The 24,194-nt window shown below is 39.4% G+C and overlaps 1 protein-coding gene across 1 annotated transcript in view; it reads right to left on the minus strand.

Moving 5' to 3' along the window:
* Positions 1-7,108: 7,108 nt before the first annotated feature.
* Positions 7,109-24,194, minus strand: part of LOC149451132 (cytoplasmic phosphatidylinositol transfer protein 1-like) — a 160,745-nt gene continuing 143,659 nt past the window's right edge. Inside the window, exon 10 of the mRNA XM_089690970.1 lies at positions 7,109-15,882. Within this exon, the coding sequence (XP_089547096.1) occupies positions 15,725-15,882 (158 nt within the window). The 3' untranslated portion in view covers positions 7,109-15,724. The remainder of the gene's footprint in view (positions 15,883-24,194) is intronic.

Consider the following 24,194-nt stretch of genomic DNA (forward strand, 5'->3'; position numbering starts at 1 on the left):
TAGACTGCCAAAACGTCTCTCACATGTGGTACCCCCATACTCGGGAGAAGTAGCAGAATGTATTTTGGGGAGTAATTCCACATATACCCATGGCTTGTGTGAGCAATAAATCATTTAAGTGACAAATTTTGTGTAAAAAAAAAAGGGTTTTTTTGTCATTTTTGAAAAACTTGTGGTAAAAAAAAAAAATTCTTCTATTGACTCAACATGCTTCTCAGCAAATGTTTTGGGCTATCTTCTTTCCAAAAAGGGGTTGTTTTGGGGGATGGGGGCATTTTATGCCCAGCATTAGAAGTTTATGTCACACATCATTCACTCTTCTAACCTGAAGCCCAAGCCTTTTCTGACACTTAATCACATGAAAAAAAAAATCTATTTTTTGCTAAGAAACTACTTTGAACCCCCAAACATTACATATTGTTTTAAAGCAGACACCATAGTGAATAAAATGATGGGTGCTGCAATTTTATGTCCCATACACTTTTTTTTACTTTTAAATGCACAAAAGCACAATATATTGGCCAATTATTTAGTAGATTATAAAATATGATGGTATGCCGAGTAAATACTGTAGATACCAAACATGACATGCTTTAAAACTGTGCATGCTCCGTGCAATGCCGATAAACTGCATACATTTTTAATATCCATAGGCAATGCTTTAAAAGCCTTTACAAGCTACCATTTTAGATCTATGGAGGAGACCTAGTGCTATTGCGTTTGAACTGATGTTCGCAGCGATACCTCACATGCATGGTGCAACCGCTGTTAACATACCACCACAGGGTCAGTGCTCGCACGGTAAGCTATTTTTTTTTTTTTAAGCTATTTTGATTTTTTTAAATTGTTACACTGTCCCTTTCATTTTTTTTTGATCACTTAATGCTATCACAGGGAATGCAAATATCCCCTATAACTTCAATGGGCATTGCCATATATTCTTTTCAAGAAATCTGAGGTCTATCAGACTCTAGATATCTCCTAGTCCTTACAATATCTAATCTCACCAAGATCGGTGTGATCAGATGCTTTCCCAATTTACAAATGGCGCTGATTACATCCTGCGAAACTGAAGTTATAAAATGCTCGTACCTTTCCGATTTCTTAGACTATAGAGATGATTGGCACCATTCCGGTCTCCAATCAGCTCTATGGTCAGCTGGCAGAAACACCGGCTGCATTCTCAGGTTCCCCCGATGGCACGGGACTGCCTGAGAAGGCCGTGGAAGGCAGAGGGGGAGGGGAATAGTCTCCTGCTGCTGGTAAAAGCAATCCTGCAGCTAATTAGCCACTAGGATTGCTTTTACATAAAAACTGATCGCCGGCTGAAAAAAATTATACCAGGATGATGCCTGCAGCTGTAGGCATCATCCTGGTATAACCAAAGTCCAGTGATGTACAGGTACGTCACTGGTCTTTGTTGTGTACTGTATATATGTTATGTTTTTTTTTTATGCAGCCTGTTGGCTGAATGAAAAAAAAAGAAGAAATCTCTGCCAGAAAAAGTGTGGTATGCCCACCATTAGAATATACCACCCACTTTTAATGGTGGGCAAACATTAGGTTGCACGGTGCCACATGCGCCAATTCCAAGATTGTACAAATGTCTAAACAGTGGCACGCTTGAATAAAAATTGTCCACATATAACTGGTACCCCATATGGAAAAAAGATGACACCAAGTCGCAAACTATCTTGCCACCACTCCCCATATAGTTTGGGCATCCGGGAGGCTCCTTTCCCTCATAAATCCGAAACTTATATGTATAGCCTGTTGCCCTCTTACTGGTCTTATACATCTTGACCCCATATCTGGCACACTTGCTGGAGAGAAATTGTTTGAATGCAAGGTGGCCAGAAAATTTATTGAGGGACTCATCAACGCAGATTTTTGCTGGGGAGTATAGACATCTGCAAATTTTTGGTTAAGATGATTTACAAGGGGATGAATTTTGTGGAGCCAGTCCAATTCAGGGTCACCCCGAGGATGACAGAATGTATTGTCATTGAAATGCATAAAGCACATTATACGCTCATATCTATGCCTGGCCATGGCAGCAGAGAATACGGGCATATGATGAATCGGGTTTGTGGACCAATACAACCGCAAATATTTTTTTTAGTAATGCCCATGTTGAGTGTTAGGCCCCCCCAAAAAAATTTAAATTCAGAAACCGTAATGGGTTTCCTTGCAAATGGTCTGGCAAGGTTTGAATTCGGGTTGGTTGCGATAAATTGTTGTGCATATACATTGCTTTGATCCACAATCAATTCATACAGATCTTTCGTGAAAAGCAGATCCAAAAAAATCAAGGGGAGTAGTTAAATTTGCTGTTTCCACCTGAATTCCGGGTTGGGCAGTGAATGGGGGATGTACAGATGCTGCAGAACTTGTGGGCTGTCAATCAGGATTTGCAAGCACATCTGGCCCTACGGGCCTGTGTGCGAATTCTTGGTGGTTGCGGGACAATACTTGTGCACGCCACCGCACTAGCTGGTACTGCACTTATGGGACTCACCACATCACCAAGTGATACTGCAATGCGGGTATGTGAAAGACCAGGATGTACCAGGCCGCTGGTGCTTGCCAGTTTGCTAAAAGGTAGAGCGGCACTAGTACTGGCACTCTGCTGCATATGAGAGTCATCAAAATTTACCAGCAAGTGCTAACAGAGATCAGGCCTGATTCTGCGAACACTGCGATTTTGTGTGCAATGTATCAAGTGACTGTGACCTACTGACACTATACTAGAAATGGAGGTTTATTGTGTATGAGCGTGTTCCTGGCAATCAAGGGGTTAAATGTGATTACTGGTGTACTGACTGGCAATCTGATGTTATCTGGGAGGGGTGTGAAAACCACGGGAGCGTGAATCATGTATATATACGTGATTTTGAGCACCCGTGTCGCCCTGTAGCAGTATTTCTGCTATATGACGCTCAGGAAGTAGTTAAAGAAGCGGTTTGCGTTACATTAACTGACAATTGCGCAGTCGTGCAATGCTGCACCCAGATGAAATTTCTGTCCTTTTTTTTTTACCACGAATTGAGCTTTCTTTCAGTGGCATTTGATCGCCTGTGCGGTTTTTATTTTTTGCACTATTAAAAAAATATTGAGAAAAAAATATTTGGACTTTTTGCTATTAAACATGTCCAGTAAAAAAAATAAAAAAATCAAATTGTCATAAACTTAGGCCAAAATGTATTCTGCAACGTCTTTGCTAAAAAAAAAAAAAAAAATCCCAATACATGTAAGTTAATTGGTTTACGTGAAAGTTATAGCGTTTATAAAATGGCAGTATAGATACTGCAATTTTTTTTTGTATACTAATAATGATGGCAATCAGAGACTTATGGCAGGATTGCGGTGGGCATTCTGACACTGGGGGGAACTGACTTGGTGTCATTGACATCCTCAGTGACACCAATACAGTAATAAGTGCTAAAAAAACAAAAAAAAAACACCACACAGCACTGACACTGTACTAATGGCACTGGGCAGGAATAGGTTAACAATGAGGGGCAATCAAAGTGTTAACTATGTGCTGGAAGTGTTTTACAAGGGGCGGGTGGTGTGTGCTTCACTGCAAACACACTGATCGGGATGGCTCTGCTCAGCCATCCCGAGCAGTGTGCCCAAACTGACAGGGAGGAGGGCTGTTGGTAAATAATGCAGCCCTCCCCCGTCAGTGATTGCCAGTAATCACTGGCTGGGACCGGGTGATTGACACCCGGGGCCGCGATCAGCAGCGCGGGTAGGTCGCACGTGCCCCCTATCCGGAAATGCAGAATCATATATATATATATATATATATATACACACACACACACACACACGTACATACATACATACACACACGTGATTCTGCTCACAGGGGCCACCCTGCAGCAGTAAATTTACTGTGGGAGGTTCTAAAGTGGTTAAAGAAAAACAAATGATTTTAAGTATTTTATTTTTTTCAAGTTTACACATTTTTATTTTGATAATTTATTTTTAAAAGTGTCCTACTGTGTCAAAGTACATTACCGGTCAAGCCAAAAGTGTCCTACTTTATATTCTCTTTTAAGCCAAACGTGGCTTTAAAAAAATACAAATTTTAGCTTAGTTACTTGCTTGATTGAGCCATACACTACCACCATCTAGTGCTCAATTTTCAGAATGCAACTTGGTAGTTTTTTTTTTTTTCTGCAAGCAAATAACAATTCTAAAATAAAAAATAAATACATTTTTGTAGATCTATACTTTACAATTTTCTGAGGACAATAAAGTTGATCATCATATTCATAGCTGACAAATAGTATTATTTTCAAACAATTATGTAATGAAAGGACCTACTTTAGCAATCAAGTCAATTTAGATTCACTCTGGGAGAACCCTGTGCTGCATAGCTGTTGAGAACACTAAAGTAAATTGTACAGAGACTGGATACTCAGAATATAATATGTATGGCCTGCTTAAAAAAGGAAACCATTGTGAAAAACTGTGGTTCAAAAGACAAGGCTGAGTTTCTGTCAGTGGAGACTGTAGATGCACATTTGGTACTGTTTAGCTACACCTCTGATAGGATTATTTTTTGCAGAACACTTTGTTTTCCTGATCCTAATCTGGTTAAGAATATTGTGAGAATGTGTAAATAACCTCATAGGAGACGACTTTGTGAAATGAAAATTCCCCATGATAATGGAGAAAAAGTGACCCATAACTACACAGGGAAAAGCCCCTTGTTTTGCTCTTCTGCTTGTAGAATGAGTAATGAATATATATAAATACACCCTTTTTGAAAAGTAAGATTTTTTAATCAATCTCAGTGAACGCCAGAACAATTGCCAAAATTTTGACAAAACAGAGTTCTATAGAACATTTGTTTAGCTCATTAGATGAAAGTAAGGTTAATATAACAGATTACAAAATCTTTAGTTTTACTCCGTTAGTTGATGCAAAAATGAACACACCCCACAACAAAAACTGCTATATCTAGTATTTTTTATGACCTCTGTGATTTGTAAGGACAGCACCAAGTATTCTAAGCATGGAATGAACAAGTTAGTGACATATTGCAGCACCTATTTTTTTTCCATTCTTCAAGAACGACCTCTTTTAGAGCCTGAATGCTGGATGGAGAGTGATGCTCAACTTGTGTCTTCAGAATTCCCCATAGGTGTTCAATTGGGTTCAGATCAAGAGACATACTTGGCTACTGAAACACTTTCTCCCCGTTCTTTTTCAGAAATGCAACATTGGCCTTCGATATGTGTTTTGGATCATTGTCAAGTTGGAAACGTGCACAACGACCAAGGGCACCTAGTGACGGTAGCATCTTCTCTTTCAATATAGATCAGTACATCTACGAATTCATGATACCATTAATGAAATGTGGCTCCCCGACACCAGACCCCACAAACGGACACTGTAGGCACCATGCATTTTTCTTTGCACTCCTCACCTTTGCAACGCCATACAGATTTGAAGCCATCAGTTGCAAAAAAAAAAAAAAAAAACCCACACATTTATCTTGGTCTCATGACCAGAGTATAGACTCCCAGCTGTCACCTTTTTCAGTATGGGCCCTGGCAAATTCTAGGTGGGCTTTTTTGTGCATGGGCTTTAGGAGAGGCTTCCTTTGTGGACAACACCCATGCATGGCATTCCTCTGCAGTGTACACCGTATTGTGTCATGGGAAATGGCTTCCTACTTCTTTAGCTAACTGCAGCGAACTTCAATGGTGAGTTCTTCAACCCTCGTCATCAGAAGATGCTCCTGTCAAGGTGTTAACTTGCGTGAACGAGCTGGATGTCTGAGATGGTTCCAGTTCCATCTTCATAAATTTTTTTGTATCACTTTTGCTACAGTACTCTAAGTAAAGCTTTGCTGGTCTTTTTGTAGCCTTCCCCTTTCTTGTGTAAAGAAATGATTTTCTTTCTCGGGCCTTGTGACATTTTTCATGTGGTGCCCTTGCTGACAGTATGAAATGGGAAAGGGTTTTATTTGTTGAGTAACGCCCTTTTATAACCAACTGTCTGCTGGACATCTGTTTAACAAGAATCCAACTACAGGTGAGTCTAATTATTCATTAAACAGGTGCAAAGCTAAATTTTAGACAACAAAATCCTAAGACTTTCATTGGAGTGTATTCATTTTTGCAACATGGTCTTGAATGAATTTGTTCGTAAAAATACTTTGCAAACAAGATTTGTTAATTTGCACACACAATCAATGGCTCGCATTTGTGGGAGTATTTTGTAGTATAGTGTCCCATAGAAAATGTTGATTCTGAAAGGAAAGGTTTTCTGACAAATCTATTGGGGTGTACTCATTCATGCTGAGCAATATACACACACTATATATTTATCAAAGCCCTGTGTAAATTGTTGGTGCTATATAAATAAAAGTGATAATAGCAACTGACATTAAATTTAATTGAACCGAACATTAGTTGACACAAGCCTATGAAAAAGACCCCCCCCCCCCCTCAAAAAAAAATAAATATTTTTTGCATCTTACTAGTTAATTAGATGAGGTGGCTGGATTAGCCTTAGTTCATCTCCACTACATTGGGGTGAATGGGGTTAGCAGAGCACAACAAAATAACCTTTTTTTTTCTTGTTTAGCTCACATAAAGAGAAAGTCACTGCATTTCTGAAAGGATCAACTGGTAATTTCTGATAATGCTGAAAATATTCTTAGCATGAGATATTAAAAGTAGTACAGCCACCAGATCTAGGGACTTGTAAACTGCAATATATGTTTTCTCTTTGGAGAAGTCCTTAATGCTGACCTAAACCCACAAATCTTCAAACTTTAATTATTGGAACTGGGAGCAAATTGATGTGCAGTCTATTGCTGCAGTATGTGCAGTACTGAAAATATGTTGCAAAAGCTACATAATCTTCACATTAATGTGAAGCAAACACTAGTTGCAATTTTAAATCATGTAGAGACTGGGATTGTGTTTTTAATATCCAAAGCAAAGAACTCCTGTAACTCCAAGATTGATAATTTTGGATAAGAAGAACCTTGTTTCAGCCACTATGGTATTATATTGCATCTTATTAAATATCCACGGATCAATATAATTTGTTCTAAAGAAAACAGGTCACATCCACTGGCAACATTTTAATTATTTTAATGTTTTCAGTAATGGAATGTAGAACAATAATACACAGGTATAAGAACTGTACAATAAAAGTTTTCCCTTGGTTTAATCTCTCAACAATATCTTGACTTAAAATATATTAGAAAAGACCCAAAATATATATGTATACATTTCTTTGAAAAGATCAGACAGTCATGCAGTGAAAGACCTTCATGATTGACCGCAGAACAGAAATGAACGGTTTTATAAAAATATGCATAGCAAAATAGCCACATACTTCACAAAATAAAACATTTAAAAACATTTATAAATTGTGTGTTTTTTAGTGATATTACTCTTTTCCTTAGGGCCCAATCACGTGTGCGTTGTAAAACGTGTTATACATTTTTTGTTTTTATAAATACATATTGCGTTCTTAGAGCATTGCATTCCAATTCAATGCACAATGCATTTCCTCCCTGGTTACCTAGGAAAGATGAACATGTGACTCAAAAATTGCACTTAAAAAAACATACACTGCGTTCTTGGTGCCCTGCCATGCACTGACGATACAGTAAGCAGCAGTTTTCAAAAGTGCAGCATGCCACATAGATGTGAACAGTCACACAGAATGTAAGGGGGGCTATTTTACATGTGCTTTTGTCACGCTGAACAGGTGTATTTTAGTGCACAGATGTGAACAGGTTCTTAGAGTAGTTAAGACACTTTGGAATAAGTGGAATGAAACCGCAAAGTTGCTGTCCATACCAACCAGATATAGAGTTTAATTTCTGCAAAAAAGGGAACGTGAAACCTGAAAGGTTGCTATTATCAGTAACTTATGTCCATTTCCTTTTCTTCTCTCGATTATCATTCCCTTTGATCGTTATTTTTAGTAGGCAGCATTATCAGATTGTCTAATGACTTAGAGGTTGTTCTGTTTTTTTTTTTTTACCACCTCTCCTGATGGTGGTATCACAAAACTCTATGAAACCAAAAAATGTTCAAGTGTCACTTTGCACAGCTGCACATTTTATTTAGGTTATCACACACACAAAGAAAACCTAAAAAAAAATAAATCCCTGATTCATAATATTGACAACCTGGGGTAAAATTAGGAAGCGAGTGACTAACTGCAAAAACAGCACCCCTGAGTTTGCATATAATCCAAAAAGTAGGTGGCGAGTTGAGGGTAGCATGTAAATCCTACATACATGCTCCCATCTTGACAGTCCTGTCCTAAGCACATCTGGGTCCCTGCTCGCCAACTCAATCTTTGCAGACTATGAATTATGTCTGAAGATGAAAAGGACTAAAGCTGGCCGAACATGGGTCAGTTTTTTTCTTGTTCAAAATGAGTGAAAAAAAAAAATTAAATAAATAAAATAACCACACTAGACAAATATGTTAATTCGTTTTCTATAAAATGAGAGCTTGCTGCCTTTACAATCTGCATTAAAAGCAGACCCAAGTTATCTGCAAAATGCTGGCAATTTTACTAACTCAACCCACAAAACCCCCCCCCCCCCAAAAAAAACTAAACATTCTTTTTTCAATTCCTGAGCTACAATGGGTAGTCAAAATGGTTGTAAACCCTTACATATACCCAATGACTAGTCTCAGGTGATACATGGAGACAAAACAAATCCTCCAACATAAGTTTAGCTGCAGCCCTCTCTTCTCTACATCAGTTCAAAGTACAAAGATCAAAGGCTATTTCTCAGAAGTAGAAGGCAGGGGGCAGAGATATGACATCACAAACACCGCAGAGCTAGAGCACAGAACTCTGTTTCCCTATGACAGTCTGTAGGGGGGGTATACCTCTTCACACTCTGGCTTCACAGACAGTTGAGACTACCAGTCACCTACTGTGTGTTGGGGTGGGGAATAACCCAGGAGGCTGTTGTGTTGACACTGAGCGATCAGTGACTCATTCAGACAGCAAAGAGAGGAGAGAGAAATAGGAGTGAGGCTAGTAGACACTGTAGAGGGATATGTTTTGTTCATTTTTCATGCTAGCGGTTTACACTTTAACCAAGAACTGTGTGGCCAATAGGTAGCTTTTGTCCAATTTGGATTAAGGTTCCCATCCCCTGCCCAATGCTTACAGACAACAAACATTGGTGGTGATGCAGTAAATTTGTCATAAAAGGGCTGGGTTGAATATTCACTATGACTTTCACATACAGACATTTTGGCTTAACAACCAATCTTGTGTTATTGGAAACACAACATACATCTGTATCTTTTGTACTTCAAAATAAGGAAATATTCATAATGAATATTCAATTATTTTACAATAATATCATATTTAATACCAAAACATTGCCTTATACAAAAGTAGAAACAACAGATAAACAAAACCAAATATTTTATACATATATGTATGAAATATTCAATATAAAAACACAACTTTAATTTTAAAACAATGTTCAGTGTATGGATTTCAAGGAGTAAAGAAACATTACAGTTCTCCCACGCTGCTCTATTCCTTTCCAAACCCTTGAGACAATGCTACTATATATTACATATGTAAACAAAGAAAATTATATCATTTCAAAGGAATACACAAAAGTAGTTCTTTCATCTTGAAAATATGAATAATGTAAATACATCTTAAAATGTGGATCTGCACCTTCCAAAAGTTACTTTTATTTGATCTACAAAGGGCAACATCGAGATAATGAAGATACCAGAGCCTAAAAAAAAACAAAAACAGCCAATAGACCTACATGACAAGAGTTTTATCTTAAATTTTTACAATGTCCCTTTAACTTTTTTGATCAACTTTACTGTTATCAATAGGAATGAACATCCCCCATGACAGCAATAAGCTTGGTTGGTCCTTTTTTTTGGAGAGTTTTTTTTTGTACAAAACCCTCTTTTACAAAAGGGGGCCTATTAGACCCCAGATCTCTCCTCTGCCCTGAAAACATTTGATCAAATCTAGATCACTTTGATAAGATGTTTACAAGCTGGTAATGGCTTGTAATCATCAAACCGAATCCGGAAGTGTGTTACTTCCGATTTCTTACACCACAGAGGGGAGGGGGGTAAGGATGTAACTTCCTCCCCTGTCAGAGGACACCAATCAGCGGTACCGGACTTCCTGGTTGTACAGGAGAGCACAGTAAAGGCGATGGTGGGAGAGGCTCCTTTTACACCCTGTAGAAGTATATAGCCACTCAGATAATGGACATGAAAGCGTATTTCCAGCTGAAAATTTTGATACCGAGATGCCTGCAGGTACAGGCATCATCCTGGTAGAACCCGGGTACATTCTAAAGGGTTGAAGTGTTTTAAAAAATTACAAAAGTTGCTTCTATTCTACTTGGAATATATGACCACCTGTTTAGACTGGGGGAAAAAAAACAAAACAAACAAGTACAAAACCCTTTTTCCCTGTTACATAAAAGGGGAAAGGCACTACGTAATCATCCTATATTCCTGGACCATGAACAAGAGGACATTAAAACATAGAAGGGGAACAGGTGTAGGGAAGTTTTTTCCTCCAATTCTTGTATTGCCACCTGGGGGTGTGTTCTGCATTTCCATCATTCCATATCTCCCAAGTAGGGACAAGTATTTAACCTTTCCTATGATGCAACGCAACTAAGCCACAGAATAGTATGGATTCTAATACTTTTTTAAACCATTTATATTTCACAAATGGCAGAACAATTTCAATGAGGAAATTAATAAAAAAAAAAACTTGCATAATTATTTTTTCAAAATAACTTTTCAAAAACCCAATCAATTATCATATTTTCTAAATATTTGGTGGAAAAAAAATGAATTTTTTCACATGCTAGAATTACAATCAATCAGGTATCATCGGACACTGCATGCCGCTAGACATGCACATTTGAGGATAGTTACAGAGCTGAAGGACATTAACAAAACAAGCTGGCCACTTCACATTGTATTCATGTGTTTTTTTTTCTGTGCCACATAATTTTCTTTGGCACAATAAAAGCTGAACTCCAGGAATTCATACACTTTGATAAATATGCAGGCATACTATGAGCTAGGTCCAAGAAGGCACATGCCACCTCCTAGACGTATCTCTTACATCTGAAAGGATTTATTTTGGAGCTGGATGTCTCACTTGGGCCTCTGAGAAGAAAGAAGCACACACACAACAGATCTGCCCGTCCTCTTCCTCTGCTATAGAAAGGCTTTTGTGAGCAGGTAGGAGGAGGGGAGGGGCAAGCATAGAAGATGCATCGACTCTGCACTTGGAAGGAACTGGAGGGGTTCGGAAAGCCATCTTCCTGGAGTGCAATAAACCAGTCAGAAGTAAAGAGATAAGTCCAGGAGGTGGCATGCGCCTCTGTGGACTTAACTCAAAGTATGCCTGCACTTTTTACAAAGGAACTAAATTCCTGAAACTCAGCTTTAAGTAAATGGCTGCCACATTTGTTTAACCTTCACAGTGCCAGAAATGAATGCACATTTACAAACAGTCACATTTAAATAAAACCAAGGAAGTATTTGGTTATTATAAAGATGGACGAGCACAAAAAACGAAGCCAACCAAAAAAACACCCAAAACAAAAACCCCGGAATGCGTACTCTGATCTTCCTACACCCAAAGAACTGAAAAGAAAAGAAAAATTTAAAAATGGAAGCTCACCTGTGTGCACCAAATCTGTAGAAACTCAATAGGGAAGTGAAAACAATAACGGTTTCAAATGGCATATTTTGTCACCTTTTCAGCACGAGCTCAAACACAACATAAATCGAAATACCCACTTTAATGAAGTTAGTGCGGACAATGATCTTTTCAACAGACTTAAATAACAGGGAGCCCCATATAAGAGGTGTGAGAATTTAATTTCCGGAATTCCCACGGCACAGCACTATGGTGGTGAGTCACACAGCTACTTGCACTCGAGCGTGTTCCAATATGTTATAGCTTGCAATCGCCTGGGTTGCAAACCAGTTGACTCTTTATGAAGTAGTAGAAGAAATAGCATGTGCGTTGTGCTGTTGACGGAAAATAGGTAAGAGGAATCTGGTGCAGCAAATGAACATCAAATTTTGTGTGAAAATTTGCAAAAGTGCGAGTGAAACATTAGCTGTTACAAGCTTATAGTGAACATTCCATGAAGAAAACAAGTGGTTTTGAATAGCATAGGCTGTTTACACCCCGGGCACATCGATCCTGACTTTGAAATAGTGCGACTTCACTGTAAGTCGGGATGTTGTGATTTGAGGTGCAGTTTGCAGGACATCTGACACAGATGTCTATGCAAACCACACCAAAAGTAGTGCATGTACTACTTTAGAAATAGGTGTGGCTCTGACCAAGTCAGAACTGCACCGATGTGACCGCTGTAATTGCAGACAATAAGGTGCGAGTTGGCATGCAATTTGCAAGTCACATGGCATGCAAATCGCATGCCAAGTTGCACCCAGTGTGACTGGGGTCTTAAGGAGGGGAAGGAAGATATCCATAATGATGCAAGAAGTGAGCAGCCAATAACGCAAAGGATGGTTGAAAATGTGGACAGAGTGCAATCCCTCATATGCTCAGTGTTTGAATGAAGGCAGAAGAATTGAACATGAACAAGCAAACCATGCGATTCTAATGGAGGATTTGGGAATGAGAAAGATTTCCACAAAGATGGTGCCTCAAATCTTGACAGAACATAGTCTTCAACTTTCATCTGATGTTTTAAAGAATGCAGGAGGGGTTTGTTTTTATATTTCAGTTTTACCTACAAGGTGTGACAATTTAATTCCCAGAATGCTCAGTTTAAAAAAAATCAAACATCCTCTTAATACGCCATTCAAAACAGTTCTAGTTTTCACTTCCCTATTCTGTTTCTACAGATTTAGTGCACAAAGGTGACCTTCAGTTTCTACATTTCTTTTATTCTCATTTTTTTCATATTCTTCATTCTGCCTGGCCAGGTGAGCCAATTATTTTTTGTCAGTGGGTTCCCTTGCTAGCTTAAAAAGTTATTTAACCCTTTTCTGCCGCTGCCTTCTGGCCCTCTAAGAGGTTCTAAATGTCGGGAGGCGGACATTCCAATCAGGTGACCGCTATGATTGGAATTCACAGTGGTCACATGATCAGAAGGCTCCCGACTGCAAGTATGCATCCACTAGTTACTCTGTTGGGTGTACACACTCAGCAGAGTACTGGGTTTACATATATGCGCCCTCTCGGCGTTCAAGCCCACGCGCCAAAAGGCTGCATATATATTAATGGCCAGCAGGAAGAAGGTAAAAGCAGAAGCCCCGTCTCTTCATTTGGTAATGAGACCATCCCTTTCTGTGAATGGCTGGAACGGCTTCATCCAGCTCTTAAAAGTCTATTCGTAGACCAAACAGCAATAATCCTTGAGCAGGAGCTCTGAGGAAAGTGAACAGTTCTGGGCAAACAGAAGGCAGTATCACCATTTATTGCAATGCTACAACTTCATTCAAAATAAGATTTGCTTAGGATGTTATGTACATTTGTTTAATTCTTCATATCTTATTTCAGTAGTCCAGTAGTAGGTGGTGTTGGCTTATTTGGTCTAGTATGTTTTACTCCTGCACCCCTGCTAGCTGTGTGGGATAAGACTGGTCAATGTGAGGAGGTGGAGGAACTGGAACTGTTGGGTACCCTAGGTGAATGAGAAACTACTGGCGATAACCACTTTGGTTATGGCTTCTGAACGAGGAAGAGAATTACTGGCAACGGAGTTGGCATATTTTCCTTTTGGAACAGTGCCCCTTTATGGTTTCAGAAGTTCACTGCGCAAAGGCAGGTCAGTATTGTCACTGTGCACTTGCATATACTTGTTCTGACCTTTTATATCTGCTTACAGCTTTGCCAATAACGAACTAATCTATGCGATTAGTAGAGTTGTTGTCATTTTAGTTTGTAGACCTCATGCTCCGTCATTGATCACCTTGTCCTGTGACTAGTACAGCAATTTCTTTCTCCAGCTCCTGAATCCCTTTCATGCACCATTCTATAGCTTGATCCTTTTGAGGTTTCTCCTGGTTGTCTATTTGCAGTGCCATGGAGATCTAGTGTTAAGGCCTGCTGTTGATAGCTGTGCACCACCACAGGCTCACTGAGCAGCCAGTCCTGAGCAGTGGCTCTTCTGAAAGAAGGAGTGGACTTCAGTATTAGTCTGGTCTGCCATGACCCTATGGGAAAGCCGCTTGCAGAGCCAAGTTAACAGCAAGGAAATGAAAGTAGAGAAAAAGCAGTGAGCATGGGGTACGAGAGGACATACGCGTTCCACAGTGAAGATACCGAGTGAGCTGGGAGCTTGGGACAGTGACCTGTAACTGTCATTTGGGCTGCCCCCCCCACTGCAAGACTTCCAAGGGATTTTACATGTCATGTGGATTTGTCCTCTATTGAGGATTTTTAAAAGATTAAAAAATTAAAATGTTCAGTATAAAATAGTCATTATATTCATTATTTCTCTTTTTTTTTTCTAACAATATATTACTACATCACCAAAACTTTTGGGTGGATTCATCAGTGTTATCCGTGACTTCTATATAGGCTGAAACCTGAGTACAAAACTTCTATGCTTGGACATGATATTGGGAGATAAGTAGGCGACATGTATTTAGTGTGCCAAAGTATATTACAGTAACTGATCAGGGGAAGATCTAGATACTAAACTACCCATTGCCAAAAAAAACAAAAAGGCAAGTTGGAGACCAAGGAGAAGCCCCAGTGACCAAAGATGATGGCATGCATAATGCAAACTTTTTTTTTCTAATCCTGTATTACTACAAAGTATACAAATGGTGATACCTGCTACTTGTGTATGCCATATGAAGCATACACAAAATCTGTGCAAGCAATGATTGGTGGCAAGAAGCACCACAAGTCCACTTTATGGTGTCAACACTCTCAGACCAGGAGCACAAAGAAGGGGACCAAAGTTATTTCCCACACCAGCTTTCCAATACCCATGGCCCCACAGGGGCTACTTGTGCCGATATGGCAGTATTTTCAACTATGTGCTGGGCAGGCAACACATTACAAATTATTCTGGTCAACCTACAGTTCAGATGAAACATACCAAGCCTTTACACAATCCCCCATCTCCATAAACCAAGGTTTATGTACATGACATTTTTCCCCATGTTGGATTTAACAAGTTACCCATGTTTTCTGCAGCTGGGAGAAAGTTAGGGTAAAACATTTTCAGTATAATAAATGAAATATCTCCATGGTACAGCATACATTATTATGCATATGAACATATTTACATCTCATGTGCCACCAGATCTATGCAGAATTCTGTCTGGTGGCACATTGGCTTTGTTCACATTGTAAATCATCCTGCTTTTCAGCAAGGTTACACAATGTACTTCTAAAATCTCAATATATTAACATTGTATAGATCTAACCATCATCCCAGCAGACATAATTCTTCTTATAACATTAAAAGAATTGCACCAGCTCATATTGTGCACCATTAAATGTTCATGGACAAGTTCAAGTTCTAAGCCTTTCGGTTTCTTCTGCAGCTTGTAGACCTAAAAGGTAAACAATGAAAATCTAATTGACCTTGTCATCCCATCAAGTATATCTTATGTGGATTATTCCAAAGACCATAGTAAGAATTTTCTGGGCTTTTTTCCCCAAAATAGAAGTTTAGTAATCTAAATGTCTTTATGTATTATTCTGGAGCGGAGGGCAGTCTTGGCCTTGGTTTGGAGTCTGCATTCCCATTTGCAGTTGTATATGGACATGCCTCTGTTCCATTATTCCAGGAGGTTGACCTGTTGATTGAATGCTTCCCAACACCAGTGTTTAACAAGTGTTCACTGTTTGGATCTACAAGAAAAAAAAGTAGGAATATAAAATTTAAAGCAATTGCTAGTTAATATTCTTTCAAGCACGATGCCACCTTTACCAGAGCTCATTTATGTGGAATGAGACAGGCTGATCCCCACTGGGTCTTTACTGCTGTCATAGAACCCTGGAAGAGAGATCCCCATCACAGTCATGACAGGCTGAGCTCAGCCGAGCTTTCACATGGCTTGGCTGCAAAAACGCATAATGGATCCCTTTAAATCCTCTCATATCGTACATTCCAGCAAGCACACAATTTAAGAAATGATTGCAGTGGCTGATATGGTCACTGTGGTAAAGATATGGACATTCCAGTATTTATATACCGTCATGGCAAAAAATATTGGCACCCCTGCATTTGTCAGATAATGTACCCCATCGCAATTATAAAATGCTTAGGCAGTCTCATGTTTATTTCTTTCGTTTGTATTGGTATGACAAAAAAAAATATAGAAACAATAAGCCAAATTTGAAACATTCCATGTAAAACCCCCAAAAATGGAATGGACAAAATTATTGGCACCCTCAATATTTGGTAGTACACCCCTAGGAAAAAGACTGAAATCAATTGCTTTCTGTAACCATCAATGAGATTCTTACACCTCTCTACTACAATTTAGGACCACTCTTCTTTTGCCAAGTTCTCCAGGTCTCTCAGATTGGAAGGGTTCCTTTTCTCAACTACCATTTTGAGATCCCTCTACAGGTGCTCAATGGGTTTTAGATCTTGACTGATTGCTGGCCAGTTCGGTACTCTCCAGCGCTTTGTCAGAAACCATTTCTGGGTGCTTTTTGACGTGTGCTTTGGGTTATTGTCCTGCTGTAATACCTATGACCTCTGATGGAGGCCCAACTTTCTGACACTGGGCCCTACATTGCACCCCAGAATTCTTTGGTAGTCTTCTCATTTCATAATGCCATGCACCTGGTCAAGACATCCAGTGCCTGAAACAACAAAGCAACCCCAAAAGAGCAGTGAACCTCCATGTTTGACTGTTGGGACTGTGGGATTTACTAAAGCTGAAAAGTGCAAAATCCAGCTCACTTCTGCATAGAAACCAATCAGCTTCCAGGTTTTATTGACAATCTCGATTGAACAAGCTGAGGTTAGAAGCTGATTGGCTACCATGCACAGGTGCACCAGATTCTGAGTGAACCAGCTTTGGTAAATCCCCCCCCCCCTCCTGTATTCTTTAAAGGTCTCACTGCTTTTTCTGAAAACAGTAGAATGATGGGCTTTACCAAGAAACTAATTTTGTTTCCTCTGTCCACAGAACGTTCTCCCAAAACAATTTTTGATTCCTCAGGTAAGTTTTGGAAAACGCCAATCTGGCTTTTATATGTTTCTGTGTCAGCAGTGGGGTCCTCCTAGGTCTCCTACCATAGTGTTTCATTTAATTCAGATTGCAATGTATAGTGTCTGAAAGTTGATCAAGGTTCTTTAGCCACCATTCAATCGTTTGAACAATTTTTCTCTTTCGTCCAAGTCCAGGTAGATTAGCTACAGTGCCATAAGCTGTAAACTTCTTGACAATGTTGTGCACAGTGGACACAGGAACATTGAAATCTCTGGATATGGACTTGTAACCTTGAGATTGTACATGCTTTTCCACAATTTTTGTTCTCAAATCCTCAAACAATTCTGAGCTGCTCTCGCTCTATTCCATGTGGCACACAGAGACAACAGAAAGGTTGAGTACATTTTTCACCATTTTAATGGACTGCTGGTATGATTTCTATATTGTCGGCACCTGTTAACTGATACAGGTGTATTTAATTACAAGTTACTGAAACATCACAAACGTGGAATGCAATTTCTTACAATTTTAAGAGTGGGCCAATAACTTTGTCCAGTCCATTTTTGGGGGTTTGCATGGAATGTGCTAGATTTGGCTTTTTGTTTCTCCACTGTTTTGTGTCATACCAATACTAAAAAAAGAAAAACATGAGAATGCCTAAACATTTGTAACTGGAACAATTTTCCGGGCGAAGTGGTGCATTATCTGTTAGGAATACAGTCATCGCCAAATTATTAGCACCCTTGTATTTCTATCAAACTGTAAATAAGCTGTAAAACACACCCTCACTAACCATTGTAGCTGCAGGCGCTATGGAGCAATACATCTTCAAAGAAATCACTGATCTTTTTAAATTTGCTTGAGAGAACATCTTTTATTTACCGCTGTCTAGGAACATGTATAGACCTTAATGCAAGCATGTGGCCAGGCTATTGGCATTCAAGACACTGTTTGATTTACACATTTTGTGTATGCTTGTTCTTCCACAAATGTTATTCTATTCATTTTGGAGATATAAAGATTGGCCTTAAGAGAGACTTCTACAGTGCGTTTAAAAGTATTCATCCCCCTTGAAATTGTCCACAATTTGTCATGTTACAGAAAGAAACGTAAATGTATTATATTGGGATTTTATGTGATAGACCAATACAAAGTGGCACATAATTGTGAAGTAGAAGGAAAATGATGAATGGTTTTTAATTTTTTTTTTACAAATATCTGAAAAATGCGGTGTGCATTAGTATTTAGCTCCCTTTACTTTGATACCCCCAACTAATATCTAGTGGAAACACTTGCCTTCAGAAGTCACAATTAGTAAATAGAGTCCACCGGTGTATAATTTAATCTCAGTATAAATACAGATGTTCTGTGACGCCCTCAGAGGTTTGTTAGAGAACATTAGTGAACAAACAGCATCATGAAGGCCAAGTAACACACCAGACAGGTAAGGGATAAAGTTGTGGAGAAGTTTAAAGCAGAGTTAAGTTATAAAAAAATATCCCAAGCTTTGAACATTTCACAGAGCACTGTTCAATCCATCATCTGAAAATAGAAAGAGCATGGCACAACTGCAAACCTAGAGGCCCATGGTAACTCTGGAGGAGCTGCAGAGATCCATAGCTCAGGTGGGAGAATCTTTCCACAGGACAACCATTAGTCGTGCACTTCACAAATCTGGCCTTTATGGTAGAGTGGCAAAAAGAAAGCCATTGTTGAAAGAAAGCCATAAGAAGTCCTGTTTGCATGAAGCCATGTGGGGGACACAGCAAACATGTGGAATAAGGTGCTCTGGTCAGATGAGACCAAAATTGAACTTTTTGGCCTAAAAGAAATACACTATGTGTGGCAGAAAACGAACACTGCACATCACCCTGAGCACACCATTCCCACCAAGAAACATGGTGTTGGCAGCATCATGCTGTGGGGATGCTTTTCTTCAGCCACTACAGGGAAGCCTGTTAGAGTCTGCAAAAGACTTGAGTGGGGCGCAGGTTCACCTTCCAGCAGGACAATGTCCCTTAACATACATCCATATCTACAATGGAATGAATTAGATCAGTGATGGCGAACCTTTTAGAGACCAAGTGCCCAAACTGCGACCCAAAACCCACTCATTTATCTCAGTGCCAACACTGAAATGAAACCTGAATACTGAGGTTTTAGTTTAGAAAAAACAACCCATACATTAACATCTTTTGTCTTAAAACAAAAATACAATAACAGAGCTTCCACTGATCACCAGCACAAGGGGGCAAAGTTCCACTAACCACCAGCACAAGGGGGCAAAGTTCCACTAACCACCAGCACAAGCTAAAATCATGCTTTAATAAAAATTAATGTATTAAAACTCACAGCCAGTCCAATATATATATATACACACATTATATATATATATATATATAATTGGCAGTGCACTGACCGGCCTTGCGAAAGCTCCGACGAATTACAACTCGTGCCGTCATCGCCTGGTGCAGCTACTCCTTTCCTAGCATGCACATAGCCCCTATGGGCGCTGTTATCCGACGCGCAGCTGATGGGGCGATTTGGCTCGCGTGCCAACAGAGGGCTCTGCATGCCATAGGTTTGCCACCACTGGTTTAGAACAAAGCATATTCATGTGTTAGGATGGCCCAGTCAAAGTCCAGACCCAAATCCAATTGAGAATCTGTGGCAAGACTTGAAAATTACTGTTCACAGACGCTCTCCATACAATCTGACAGAGCGTAAGCTATTTTGCAAAGAAGAATGGGCAAACATTTTACACTATAGATGTGCAAAGCTGGTAGAGACATCCCCAAAAAGACTTGCAGCTGTATTTACAGTGAAAGGTGGGTCTACAAAGTATTGACTTGGGGGGGGGGGGCTGAATACAAATGCATGCCACAATTTTAAGATACTTGTTCAAAATTTTGAAAATCATTTATCATTTTCCTTCCACTTCACAATTATGTGACACTTTGTGTTAGTCTATCATATAGAATCCCAATAAAATACATTTAAGTTTTTGGTTGTAACCTGACAAAATGTGAGGTTGATTTCATAAAACTGGAGAGTGCAAAATCTGGTACAGCTCTGCACAGAAACCCATCAGCTTCCAGGTTTTATAGTCAAAAGCCTAAGTGAAGAAGCAGAAGTTAGATGCGGATTGGCTACCCATGCACAGCTGCACCAGGTTTTTCACTCTCCAATTTTAGTAAACCAATCCCCTATCTTTCATTTTCAAAAGGAGCAATAAAAACTCAACCTTTGTGCATTACTGCAGACAGAATATGTAATAAAATTTGTCTGCCCTTACATACATATAAATAGAACTTGTACACAGAAACCACGTTTTTTTAAACATTAACCCATATGGATAATCTTCCGTCAAGCTATTCGTTTTTACAAGTGTAGCCAAATATAACTATATAGCTGAATTATAACTATATATCTCATCAAGACAGGTTCTTTATACATTCTGACAGAGAATCCACTCTGGGCAAAGGACACAATCACTGTACTGCTCTGCCCTGCAGCTATGCTGATGTGGAGTCAGACCTGCATGGATGCATGGAACCAACACCGCATAGAATGCCTGATATAGAATCAAACAGCCACATTCCACTTCAAGTGGGAAAACCTATTTTAGATGTAGTGGGTTTCAAGAGTTACTTCTTTATTAGATTGGTAGATTAAGGATTACTAGATTAAGGAAAGTTAGAAATTTGCTTACAGTGAATTTGTTTTAGTAACAAACCACTGTTGATGAGTGTGTACTTCGAGAGAAAGGAGAAGAAATCCTTGGTGAAACGTATCTTGCTGTATTCCAGGAATGTTTTTGAAAAAGGGCTGGGAACACCTTCAGTTAGAGGACCTACAATCTACAAAAAGATTACTTACAAGACCTCCCATTTCCATACATACACAAATCACTACAATTTCACAGCTGAGTGCAGGGCTTCTTTACGTTGCCCCATCAGACATTTAAAGAACGTGTGGTCTATATCTTAAGCCAGGTTCGAACCTTCGGTGCGGTAGAGACCAGTCAAGATTTAAACCACCTATGTGTAGGCTGATTGTACTCAAGTTGATCGATGGATTAACTTGGGTACAACCATCATGTTGGATTCATACATGCAATTATTGCCAGGGGGTATATCACCTCCCCCCACCCTTCCCTGCTGATAGAACACAATAGCTCCACAGGAAGGGATTCCCTCATCAATTTGTACTGTGTTGATGGGCAAATTAAGCAATTTTCTTTCATTCAGCCTGTCCTTGCAGGAAAGAAAATCGCATCATCTATGGCCTGCTTTACTGTAAGCAGGCAAGCTTTTTATCTGTTGAAAAATTAGAGCAGTTTGCCCAGAGGTTCGTCGTAGAATGGAAAATATAAATTGTTAAATCCGCTAGTTTACTTGACTTCTACTGTAGTTATAAACAGATTAGCTAAAATTTAGATCACTTTTGGGTCCATGCTTGATTTGGCTCTATTTAGTAAGGCCTTTATTGACCCGCAAAGTACATCTAAACCTAAAAACAAAAAAAACACCACAACAATACAGACCATTCAGTCCACAAAGCAAACTTTCTTAAGCATATCTGAATGCATCCTATGGTCTTCTATGTACATTTGTGTGCTTGGCATTCAGAAGCATGTACAAGTGCTTACCAAAGAAGAAAAAAAAAAAAATTGCATTCACATTTCATTTAGTGATTTTGCAGGAATGAACAGAGCTGAATAGATGTAAGCACATCTAAACCTGCTCTAAAACAGAATCACCCAAAACACAATAAAAATATCTTAGAAGCATAAAAAGTTGCTTATACTTCTCAGATATCTTATCCTGCATTTAGAAAAGCTAAAACACAAGAGTACATAATGCCTTACCATAATGTCCTCAGATGTGGACGCTGCATTAAGCAGGCCATACATGGATCAAAGTTCGGTTGCTTCAATAGGGTCCAGCAGAGTTTTGATCCATGTATGGGCAGGCTGGTTGTACACAAGCCGAACTTCAACTTGAGTTCAACCAGCCTGATTTTCTTCCCCAAACGATCAGTATAGCCAGCTATAGACAGCAACGCTGATCACTGTATTCTGATGGCGGGGAAGGCTCCCCAATGTCAGAATACAATACCAGAGTGTGAGGGATTACCCTTATCCATCTCAAATGTGTGGATGGGGGAATCTGCCCATTTTTTGTTTAACCAGCTGCCTGAATGAAAAAAAAAATTGATCATGTATGTCCAGCTTTGCTTCCATTTTCAAGCATCTCTGCTTTTTTCATCTCCTTTACACATCTGATTGAATGGATTAGTAGTTTACCCAAGACAGATGAGGATGCTTGAGCTTTCTTTTACTCTGACCATACACCGTGTGCAGGATGAAAAATTGCTAGTAGATTCCCCATCCATACTATACAGTGCAGAGGGATGAATCCCCTGCTGGGCTAATGTTTTCTGACAGCGGTTGTCAGAATGCCCGAACAGCAACTATATCTGATTGGATGCAGTGGATGTTCGGCCAACAATTTTTCACACAGCTCTTTTGATTGAAAGATGTCGAGTGGGTGGGGGACTGTCAGGGCACCCCATTAAGTGAATTTCAGCCAGTGAGAAGGACACTACATTTTCAGTACGTTAAACAGGCATTTTCTGAACCTTCTTACAAATTAAAACTGACTAGCCATTTACGCATAGATTTCTCCCATTCAGCCCAAGGGCTGAACAAGAAAAAACAGGATTCCTCCATCCATGCTAAACAGGTAGGATTGGAGAAATCTCCACTACTAGTTGTGCTGTATTCAGGCAGTCACAGACCGTGTGGCTGATTAAATACCCAAACAGTGATGCATCTGAGAGGATGTAGTCACTGTTCGGTCACCAACGGTTCCATTGAATGGTAATGGAATGGATTCTAACAAGAATAGAATGAAAATTTGAGCTGCATATGGCCAACTTAATGTAGCCATCATATTGAGGACTGGTAAGCTGCAATATTTTTATTTGTTTCAGGGTTTATATATGCTTTAAACTAAGCATGTAACTTGTACTCTATATGCGTATTCAGTATGAATGTGCAGGTTCTGTGTTGCTGTGCAGAGTACGACATCTGTTTTTTGCAAATCGTTTGTGCTTCACAAATCACTGCTATTTGAAATTTTCTACTGAAAAAGTCTACTACTACTCCTTTGTATACTATACATTTTAACATCCAAAATAACAAGCCCACCAATTAATTCCTTCACAGGCTTAAAGTGGATATCCAGTCAAACATCTAGATTAACAATTGAAATATTGGAATGGTTGACATTCATGCTACTAAAAAAGATTTTTAAAGCACATCTATTGGCAAAGTTAAAAAATGGACATGACAGTCAGTTGCAGGAATGTAACAAATCTACCAGCAGGATCAGCAGGTAATAAAACTGGTGGGAGGGGCTCAGAAAAAACACTGTATTAAAACTAGTGACAAACTACATGTTATGTTTTTTATTTCGCCTATAGTTAAGCTGGCTACAGATGGTTCCAATCTTGGCCGGTCCTTGCTGAATCAGTTGAGATTCAAACAATCTATGGGCAGGCTTATTGTACACAAATCTGATTGTTGTACGACTTGGGTACAACCAGCTTGTCGGATTTTTCATGCGATTATTTCCAGCGGCTATAGCTCTGAGGGAATCCCCCCATCAACAGTGACTGTGTTGGGTTAGTCTTTTATTAGGTCAGTCTTTTATTTGTGCCACCTGTAACAATTAGCATAGCTTAGTAAGGTTGGAGAACTTCCATTTCTCCCTGTAGTGAGGAAATGCATTTTGATCACAGACTCACCCCCAGCCTGCTCACTGGACAGTGGAGAAACATCGCCACACTGATGATGTCATCTTTAGGTCACTGTGCTACATTAAAAAGCACAATGCAATGTAGTAGAGTCTTCCTAGTGCATACTACTGGCCCTTTTCTGTTGTGGTTCTGCTGTTCAGGTGTGTTTAAATAAAATGGTTCTTAAAATGA

Source organism: Staurois parvus, unplaced genomic scaffold (genome assembly GCF_062004578.1).
Source record: "Staurois parvus isolate SC_StPar_1 unplaced genomic scaffold, SC_StPar_1.0 ptg000548l, whole genome shotgun sequence".
NCBI lineage: Eukaryota > Metazoa > Chordata > Amphibia > Anura > Ranidae > Staurois > Staurois parvus.